This window comes from Parasteatoda tepidariorum, chromosome 1 (genome assembly GCF_043381705.1).
Source record: "Parasteatoda tepidariorum isolate YZ-2023 chromosome 1, CAS_Ptep_4.0, whole genome shotgun sequence".
NCBI classification, from domain to species: Eukaryota; Metazoa; Arthropoda; class Arachnida; order Araneae; family Theridiidae; genus Parasteatoda; species Parasteatoda tepidariorum.
This window is the reverse complement of record NC_092204.1, coordinates 7,202,878-7,214,054: the sequence shown is the minus strand read 5'-3', so window position 1 is coordinate 7,214,054 and position 11,177 is coordinate 7,202,878. Positions and strand designations below refer to the sequence as shown.

The 11,177-nt window shown below is 28.6% G+C and overlaps 1 protein-coding gene across 4 annotated transcripts in view; it reads right to left on the bottom strand.

Annotated features, from left to right (window-relative positions):
• Positions 1 to 1,252: 1,252 nt before the first annotated feature.
• Positions 1,253 to 11,177, bottom strand: part of LOC107440453 (Histone acetyltransferase Tip60) — a 46,018-nt gene continuing 36,093 nt past the window's right edge. For all 4 annotated transcript variants that reach the window (XM_043044878.2, XM_043044877.2, XM_043044880.2 and 1 more), the window contains 4 exons: positions 10,791 to 10,931; positions 10,620 to 10,713; positions 6,949 to 7,111; positions 1,253 to 1,786 (listed from right to left, as the gene is read on the bottom strand). In XM_043044878.2, the coding sequence (XP_042900812.1) occupies positions 1,570 to 1,786; positions 6,949 to 7,111; positions 10,620 to 10,713; positions 10,791 to 10,931 (615 nt within the window). In that variant the 3' untranslated portion in view covers positions 1,253 to 1,569. The remainder of the gene's footprint in view (positions 1,787 to 6,948; positions 7,112 to 10,619; positions 10,714 to 10,790; positions 10,932 to 11,177) is intronic.

The window sequence follows — 11,177 nt, the reverse complement described above, 5'->3', positions numbered from 1 at the left end:
CATTTAATCTAGTCAATTTTCAAAAGTTATTTTCTAAGCTTTCATTGAACAATATTTACATCAACATACAAAATAATAATAAATAAACTTAATCGAACAATACTCTTGTATACATGTTGAATAAATTCATTAATAAATAGTCATAGAATTTTTGAAATAGCACAGAAGAAAAAAATAAATGGACACTCAATTTTTCAAATGAGAGTTCAAAAAATGCTTATTTTCCAGTCATTTTTTTATTGGTAAAATATTTGATACTTAGTGTCATAGAGCAGTAAGTGTAAAAATATGCTATTTGGAATAAGAACACTATAAATAGCATAAAATGAGAGATTTATAGGACGCAATTCTAGAAACCACAATTCTCTATAAACTGCATTAACTTTGGCAATTTCCAAAGCAAAACAAAATTGATTAATTAGTTTGATTTTACAGGGTATCTGCTACATTTTAGATTTTCAAACCCATGACTTTCATGAATAATTCCAAGAATTTTTCATGACTTACCGAAGTATTATTTTCTATTTTAAGTATTATTTTCGAAGCGTTCATACTATTTTTTCCAACAAAAACACAACAATAAATTTAAAAAAAGCATTATAACAACATGAACTGAAATGATAGGTATAACCAAAGCTGTTATACTCTGGATCTTCATATTTATTGATTTTAAACTTAAAAAACAGAGTAAAAAAAGATTTGAAGCAATAAAATAGCTGAAAAAAATACAAAAGCAAATAACTAAATGCAGTCAGATATATGTAGTTATTAAAACCTTTTTTTATTTCTTCTTAAAAGTAAGTGTGATATAAAAAGCCTAAGCTAGAATTTTAAGTTGATAAAATGAAAAATATAAATAAAATAAAAAATCTGAAATTACAGAAGCTTAAAAGATAATTTGCTCTACAAATGATGTTCTTTCTGTCAAACACTGAAAGAACACCATAATTTTTAAAGAACAGGGTAAATTTATATTTTAATAAACTATGAGTGGGGATTTTGTTACTAATTCAGATATTCGGAACACTGCGAAACTGGGAGAGGTGGGGAGAATTTCATTTTAAAATTTAGATTTTTAATGTTTTTTTTTTTTTTTAAATAGCTAAAATCATGTTATTTCATAAAAAGTTTTGTTAACTACTGAAATCCATGATTTTTCATGACTTTCCAGGTGTGCAGATACCCTGATTTTATTTCTAATGCCAATGATAATTTTAAAAAAAATTGTAAAAAACAAAGACTTGGGTGCATATTTTTGTTTTAAATAATTTTTATTTAAGAATTATTTTGCAACAATAATAGTGATCTGCTCCTGATGTATTCTGCCACATTCAGTCGGTAAGTTTAACAATGTGTGAACATAACACAAAGCTTCACGTCTCAATGCTTGTGCTATTAAGATAATCTCTCGAATTAAAATAAATAAAATAACGCAACCCAACATCCTTTCTCCCTTCAGTAACAAAAAGAACAAGCTTGTTGGGAAAGCAAACAGATTCTATTCGTACTCCTTATCTGGAGTTAAAGAATAAAATATAACAGAGAATTGAAATAAAAAATCTTCTATGGCTACCACTTCCCTCTCTTAGACCAGTCTTTGGGTGTCCAGTGCAGTGATTGTGAATCAATGCGTATGGGTCTCTTTTCGTACGCCCTCTGATATGCATCCAATACTTCTTTGGTGAGAGTTATTATATATTGTCCTTTGTAATAATGTATTAGATTCAGGTACTGTAGTGTTGATATCACGTCTTCCTTCTTTATACTTGTCTGTTCAGATATTTCTCTGTAAAGGATGTAAAATTTAGGGACTTATAATTCTAATAGAGTGGTAAAATTTTGCACTCTCCTAAGTGGTAGTGAAATAGGAATATAATTGACAATTGTGGGGAAAATTGTATAAAATCTTGCCAGCAGAATTTCAAATGGTTAAGTGAGATCTTTTAAAAATAATTAGTTCTATGAAAAAGGGGTAAAAGTAATTTAAAATTACATTCATAAACCAAGACTGAATATGAAAACTTTAATTTTGATAACACTTTTGAAGGTGTTTTTCCACAAAAAAGTAGAAAACTATTTGTGTGAATATATACTATAAGTATTCTAAAACACTGTATTATCCTTTTAAGGTTTTTGTGGAACTAGATTTAATAAGAATATGAAATATGATTGATAAATAAAAAGAGGCTTATGAATAAAATCAGGGATGAGAGTAGTCAGAAAGTAAAAAAGAGGAAATCCAAGAATGAATATATATATATATATACACAAAAATTTGACAAAAAGAGTGAGATCTTTAAACTTGTAAACCATGTGATTATAAATCCTGATGATTAATTTTAAAATTGTATGAATATATAAATATTAATCACATGCCTTATTTTTAAATTGAGACAATATGAATCCCGATATGAGGCTTTTAAATCACGTGAATATGAAACTCTATATAGAATTTTAAAGTATGCAGAAATACAAATCATGATGCGTAATTTTTAGAGCACGTAAACACGAATCACGATGCATAATTTTCAAACCGCGCAAATACAAATCACAATGTCTAATTTTTAAAACACGTTTAAGTACGAAAATCAATGTTTGATTTTACAACCGCAAAAACGTATCACGACATAGAATTCTAAGCTCGCATGAATACCAATCGCTACATAGGGTTTTAAAAAGCTAAATACAAATGACTTTATTGGATTGGATTTCGTATAAATACGAAAATCGATGTTTGATATTACAACAGCAAAAACGAGTCACGACATAAGATTTTAAGCTCGTGTGAATACGAATCGCTACATAGGGTTTTAAAAGAGCGTAAATACAAATCGCTATATTGGATTTTTAAATCTCGTAAATAAGAATCGCAATGTACGATATTTAAATCGCCTGAATAAGACTCGCAACGTCAACTTTTAAATCAGGCAAATACGAAAATCGATGTTTGATAATAAAATAGCGATTTTAAAAATGCATAAATGCAAAACGCGATATTGGATTTTTAAATCTCGTAACTAAGAATCATAATGTGCGATGTTTGAATAGCGTAAATAAGAATCGCATAGCGCAACTTTTAAATCAGGTAAATACGAAATCGATGATTGATATTAAAATCGCGAGAGACTGGACTTGGGATTTCTAAAAGGCTTGTTTGTATTGTTTTTGTTTAGACATAATAAATAAAAATTTACAAGGTTAAGTGAATGAGCAAATAACTATTTTCACCCCAAATCCACCTCTATTATTTTTTTATTATTATTTTTTTTGTTTGCTTTCACTTCAGACAACAGGGTCATGACGTCTGAATTGCAAAAATACGACCTATCCGGCGGACGAATAAAAATACGGAAAATCTCATTTTCTGTGAAGAGAAAATAGCTAAAATAAGTAAAAATACGGAAGGGTGGGTTAGCAGCTAGCATGTAGTTTGAGTTTTTTGTTTATCTTTGATAATCGTAAATAAATATGATTATTTTATTTTAACGATTGAATTTTAAAAAAAAGCGGGATATTTAATTTTTTTTTAAAAACGAAGAGAGTCCGAGTTTTTGATAAAAAGGCTGAAATTCGAAAGGCAAAAGCAAAAAATTCTCATCTCTGTATAAAGGTCAACCAGTTTTATCCCAAGGAAATGATTTTTTGAGAAACTTCAGAGGGAGGAATGAGGACTTCAATGCTTTTGCTTCGAGGAAAATTAAATTCCTCAAAAAATATTTTAACTTGTTCAAAAACATTTCCGCGGAAATTAGCGGGAAAAATCTAAAAAGAAGCGGAAATCCGCGAATCCGCGGAAGAATCTCATCCCTGATAAAATGCAACCTGAAAGAACTAAGTGTGACATCTGTTTTATAGTGTTTTCTTTTCCCTTATGCTATACGGAGCGCCCTCAAATATGCTGGTTAATTAACACAGACAATATATTAAATTAAATAATCAAACACAAAAATGTACTTTCGCTGAATAAATATTCCTTTTTAGAACAGATTTAAATTTTTGCTCCTCAAAATATGGGGGTAGCCGCAATCTGGGAAACATGGTCCTAAATGTTTAGTCCCTACAATGTTAATTTTAACATTTTGCGTGTTTTGGGATATCTTGAGAATTTTTTAAGTGAATCGAAAAAATTTTGCACCCAATTATAAAATTCATTTGATTTATCTAAAGATAATTTCTGACAAAAATAATTTTTTGATAATTATTTGTTATTTTACATAATAAGAGTTGAAAAAATTGAATTTTAAGAATTTTTTATATCATTTTAAAGAATGTAAATTTTATAAGACAAAATACAACGCTTGAACAAAATCACACGAAAGTTTCAGAGAAATTGAATCATAAAGAAATTGTATAGTTAAAATTTGATTTCTAAGGAACTATTGGATCAATTTTGTTCAAATGTTTTTTTTTAATCATAAAATTATATACTTTAAAATGGTGTACAAATTAGTATATGTTACAAATCAAAATTACACAATTACAGCTACATATTACAATTGCATAATTTTATAACATCAGTAATGCGGTAGGGCAATCTTAAACTATTATTCCCTTTATTATTACATTACACTTATAATTTGAGTCTTGTAAAATCGTTTATGTATAAATACTTTGATATTATAAAATAGGACAGGACTAAATACGTTTAAGTTTCCTTTTATTTAGTTAAATTTCAATACAAATAAATTTTATTAACTGAAGGAAAAAAAACGGTGCGAATTAATATGCATTACCTGAATGATAAATGGTAAAAAATAATTACATTTTTGCTTAGTTCTGATTGGATTTAATTTAGAAATAAATTACACAAAAACTCATTGCAACTCTACTGTTTTAAACTCAGCATGCAATCTAGTTAATAAATTCAACACCCATATAATTTAAGATGTATTTAAAACTGTTATTTCAATTCTAAAAACAATTTTTTGCAGATAATGCAGATCTAATTCCGGAAAACCCAAACCCAATTTGGTCAAATCTGTGACTAAAAATTTTTATAACTAAACAATATCTCCTTCAATATTCAATTTTTTATAAATGTTAATAATTTCAATCCTTTATTTATTATAAATTTTGAATTAACCACACAATATATTATTGTCTTTTGTAAATCTAACTTTCATGCCGATTCGAGGTAACAGACAAATCGAATGTGGTTCTGTAGTACTTCAGTAAGAGTGTGCCTTAAAAATACAGATTCTACTACCTTCTATTTACGCTTTGATTTAAAATTTTATAATCCAGAGGTGTCTAAGTTTTTTTGAGAGGTACCTATCTTGTGAAAATCTAGACATAATTTGTGAAAATTAAAAATTATATTAAAAAATCAACACAAAAATATGGTAAAGTAAGAAAATATTTTCAAAAGTTGTCACTACAAATAAAAATTATTTATGACTGGTAAATTCCTATATTTCTCTCTCCATATATTCAAAAATAATTTTGCTATTGTAAAATCTTGGGTTTAAAATGTATGTAAATTTAAAAATCCATAAAAATCATAGTCGATAGTTAAATTTCAACTTGAATTTAATATAAGCATGCATTTTGTAGAACTAGCACTAAAAGTTATTTTCATTTTCAACTAGGTCATACAAAAAAAAAGTTTCACAGAGAAAAAAAAATTCATAAAAAATGAAGGTCTGATATTAGTCAGAAAGAATTTACAATAGTGTTTAAGATAATGTTTGGATGTTTACAATAAGGTTCGAATTTTGACTTCCTGTAATGTTTATAGAGGGCTCGTCGATTCTATTTAAAACTCTCAGCGAAAAAAAAGCTCGCACATCGTAAGCGAAAAGTTAGGCTTACCACATTGCACATCTGGCCTTTTCGTAAAAAGCTCTTTTCCATAGATTGCAACGGGAACAGGTTTTGCATGAGAACTTGCTTTTCTAAAAGTATTTTGTGACACTACCGTTTTTCCTAAAATTGAATTTGTGAAGGTACCGCTAAACGGTAGTAAATTTACCCTGGACAGACCACTGTAATCTGCCATCTTAGTTGCAATAATATTTCCACCGGCCTGAGTAGGGGCGAGGGAGCTAGCCTTGCATAGAAAAGTTCTGGGTTCGAATCCCGGGCAAGGCATGGATGTCCTTTCATTCTTTATACTATCTGTTCTTACTGTGGGAGCAGCATTGGACCCACCTAATATGGTGCCTCTGAAAGAGTGGCCAACAAATCTGCCCTTCAGATGCCTGTATTACAAAAGGTCATTCTCTAGGTGGTTATTGGAAAAAAAAAGTTACGAAAATATTTTTACATCATTTTTGCAAGATGTTTGACTCTCGACTATTTCGTACTTTTCTAGAATTTTGTGATTTTTGCTTAATAATGTTTTATTTTCAAATCGTGTTTTTTTTTCTAATGCTCCTCACCTATTGTATTGATATAGTTTGCTTTGGCTATATGAATACAATATTAGAAAGTACTATTTTTGCGGACAAAATCGTGTGAGCTGATGAAAAGATTATATCATTATGTTGTTGTTTTTTTTCTTTTTGGTAATCTTTAAAAAAAATTTCGCCTTTTTTCTTCCTTGTTTTCATTGCATTCTTATTTTTTATTATGGTTTCTGCATACTTTATTTATTTATTTATTTATTTATTTTTTTTGCAATAGTGAAGGTTTAGAACACTTCCTCTAAAATATTAGCTAACCATTTAGGCCACTTTAAATATAATATTACGATCTTAACAATAATTAGAACTCTAAAACTCACTAATGCATTATTTTTACTCTGTTTGCTTTTAGAATTTACATTATTCAGAAAATATTTAAACTATAAGCATGTAGTGAAAAAACGAATATATATTTGATGCAGCGTATATTTCAACTTATGTAACATCCATAACAATCTATGTTATAATCCAAATTAAAACGTTGTTCTTTTCACTATCTTGTATTTAAAAAAATATAATAATTTATGAAAAAATAACTACTTACTGGATAGTTATTTGTGGTCTCTCACAATTTTCAGTTGGCTTCACATTGACTAAAATTTCCAAAATTGTTTCAGACCAATAACTTCGATAGGACAACAATCCTAAATCTGACAGAGGTTTCTCGGGAGAACCTGTCTTTCCTTCAAATTTAGAAAGTTCATAACCTTTTGGAAGAAGAACATTAATTTTAATTTTTTTTTTTGAGCAAAAAAAAAACATTCTATTCATTAGATACTGAAAAAGAAAAAAATCTCAAGTTAAAATGCACAAAAATAAACTGTACAGGACAGCATTTTTATGTGGACTTTTACACTGAACTCAAAATATTGACACGAAAAGTATCGGGATGGTCGAGCGAATAAAGGCACTCGCTTGGTAAGTAAGAAGTCCTGAGTTATCCGCCAAGTCCTCACAATTTCTTCCCAGACTTTAGAAGCATTTAAATATGAACATTAGTAATTTAAGATTCTAGTTACTACTTATGGAATATTCTAAAAGTTTCTAGGACATTCTCTTCAGTTATTTTCCTTTCTTTATTACACTGTATATAAGTTTATGTGTTTCAAGCGGAAACGGCAATGCTTTGAATTCTACAGGATGCTTAGCCAAATCTTTCAACAAAAAATAAGCGCCTTTTGAGAACATTTTAAGCACTACATACATTAACAAAATGCAAAATAATTTTCAGACTTTACATGATCATGATAAAATAACTAGTTTCTGACAAGGAACTCTTTTCTTGATTATATTAGCAACAATAAAAAGATCTGAGAGATTTTTTGGTTCGATTTCAGAGGGTGGAAAATGAAGCCTAAAATGGAGAATATCTTGTAAAATGCAATAGAGTTGCGTATGAGAGTGCAAGAATCTCACTGAACCCAGCTCAGTACACATGCGGACTCGCAAGTGTTACATCAAATATGTAAAATGATTGGCGCTTTCACACACTACAGAAAGACGGTACGCTAAAATGGATTGTGGTTAAATGAATTGTTGAAACATTGAATAGAACAATGTGAAAATTGTGCTTTTTGCATAATACTTGACGAAAATCGACATAGTAAAAAAAAAATCTCATTTTCTAAAAGGGAAAATTAAGCATTTTTTAAAAACACCCAATGAAAAAGTACCTTTAAGGGCTTTAAAAAACAAAAATAAAAAAGCACCTTTAAGAACTTTTTAAAGAACGTTATGCACCATGTTCTAGATGTTTTTCAATAAATCTGTTCTACTTGCCAGTGCAAATTTTACTATTTCTAAACGACAATATTACTGTTTTTTTTAAATATTATAAAGACTGAATATTAGAATTGAAGTATTGACTAAATTTTAACTGAAGATGTTGATAACATCCCATAAGGTAAATAACATTTCTTAAAAACTGTTTAGAATATTTTTACACATATTTTTAAGTACTTCTACAAATTTGACATAATAACATCTTAAGCAAATACACTGTACAAAACTGTTTTGATTTCAGGAAGTAATCTGAACCAGAAATCTTATATATTTCTGACTAATAAGATTCCATTAATAGATCCCATTATATTGATTGATAAGATCCCATTAGATGTTTCTGGTTTGACATCCTACATACATGTTCTGACAAATGACTATTAATATAACATTACTCATACTAAGATAGAATAAAATAGTATTGCAAAAAATTATAGTTAATAAAAATAAATGTATAAAATTTGTAGCTAACTTTTTTTAATAAAAAAAAGACTTGTTAGGATGTATGTGGACTAAGTTAGTAATGGATAAAAATCATGAGATCAAAGTGATTTATTTTGACTTTTAATCTTAAAACTGGACACTTTAATTTTAATAATATTGTTTGCAATTAACAATAACCTCACTTGTTTATTTTTCTATTGGAATACGCAAAATCCAATAGAAAAATAAGCCAAACAAATACATTTATTAACCGAACCACAGATCATAAAACATTTACATTATAAATCTCAGTTTAATATCCGAGAAGAAAAAAAAACAGCACATATGAAATATCTCAATTTATGATTTAAAATTAAAATAAGATTTGAAAATAATATACTGTTTAGAATTGCATAAAATGTGGGAATGTAATAGCTGTAAAAGCTATAATTTTCCTGCATTTTTGCTTTTCTTTCTCACTAATAATTATAGAAATTAATAAACATAAACTTTTATTAATTAGTAGAAAATGAGAGAAAAATTACTATAGAATATAATAGTTTTTGAACAATGGCATACCTGCCAACATTGAAGAAATAGAATAATGGAGATTTTACTAGCGAATTTTTTTAGGCAAGTTTTGATACATCATGCATAATCACTCAAGGAAAAAAGAGAAATTCAAAATTGGAATTAATATAACCATTTACATTTAGCGAAGTAAAAAATATGTATATAAATCTTCATCTAAAGAAAAAAATTTTCAAAACATTATTTATAATTACTTAAACTATTTTATTTTAAAACCGTCATTGAACAGCCGACTTAATATTGGGTTTTCGACTACTAATGTTCAACTCTGTAGCTTTGTAATTTTGAACTCAATCCAGAAGATAAGGGAACTACTGGATCAAGTATTGGGAGAAATTTGCCTTTGTGGAGGATTTTTGATAGAACTAACCCGTCTTGGCATTACATGGAGGTCTGGTATTACATGGAGGAACCACAAAGTCCTTCCATGGTTAGCCTGATGGCAAGGGGACTCTAACCAGGGGTGATTGTGAGCCCAAGCCAAAATTCTGGAAAATTTCTTGAGTTAAAAAAAAAAGAAGTTTAAATTGAAAAAAAATTTAAACAAGGTTTTTTTCCCCTTTTTTTTCAATATTTCTTAGTTTACTTAAAATATATTTAAAATTTTGCACATACCTATACCATTTACACATTCCTATGATTACCTGGAGAAGTAATTAAAATTTACAAATATGTCTTTCTTTCTTGAGTTTATGATTATAACAACTATTTACTGATAAAAAAATGAATATTAATCATGAATATAAGCTTATAAAGTATCTCTCTGGCTCTCCCTTACAAACACATAAAATAAACTGAGTTTTTTAAGTTCCACCTTTGAAAATTTGATTTCCGGAATCAAAATTTTTTTAAACGTCTGAACCTTCAATCTCCGGAAACTTCCGGATCACTGTCAGCGAAAAATCCAGATTTTTTCCGGAGCACAATCAACCCTGTCTAACTCAAGTTCTGTCTACCACAGATGATATTTTATGCCAGCACTGTGATCGCTGTGAGCCGGGTGTGGAATTCGAATTGATCAGTCATTGCTGGGATTTGAACCTGGTTCACCTCATTAGAAGGTGAACACTCTATCCCCTGAGCCATTACGGCTCGACTTAAACTATTAACACTCAACATACAGCAGTACTGGCAATAGCACTATCTGTTGAGGAATAAGAGAAGTACTTTTGCCATCAGTGGATATTTTATCACCAAATATTTTTTTTTTAAATTTCTTCAACATATATGGAGAAATTTGAGAATATATGGTTAAACAGGAGATAGTCGTAAAATACAGGTGTCTTTGTTAAAAAAAAGGGAGACTTGGCAGGTATGCGACGGTGACAAAATAAAAAATGAGGAAATTCTATGTACAGCAATTGGGGATAGTTTATTAATAATCATTAGTAACTATTGTATTTATTAATGAAGTCTACTTACTGAATTCTATAAGTAATTTTCCATACCCTTTACGCTGATAGGGGGGAAGAGTTAATATACAAGCCACATTATAATCTTCAGTAGATTCCTTCTCCTGAACAAAAAAAAAAGTTTACAAAAAACAGATTTTATTCAAAACATAAAAAATAAACAATAATTAAGGATACAAACCTTTGAAAAATATCCAACAATGTGAAAGCCACTGTTATCCAGTTCTGTCATAACATAGAACAAGAAAGGATCTGTGTCGTAGTATAAAGTTTTATGGTCTAGAAAGCACTTTGCTAGTAAGCAAAGATTCTGAGCATATACCTGGAATAAAATAAAAATTTATCCTAAAATTAAAATTTCTTTTAAAATGCGTTTCTTTTCCTTTTCATGACACTTCAAATCAATTTCTAGTCAATATTTAGATGCTTTCTTACATTTCAGCTGATGCCACTTTAGTTTCATTTTATGCTTTCATTAAAGTTGCAATTCATGAATACAATTTTGAACAAATTCATTTCTTACTAAGAGAAGAAAGTCAAAAGGAAAAATTAAACGTACAATACAAGT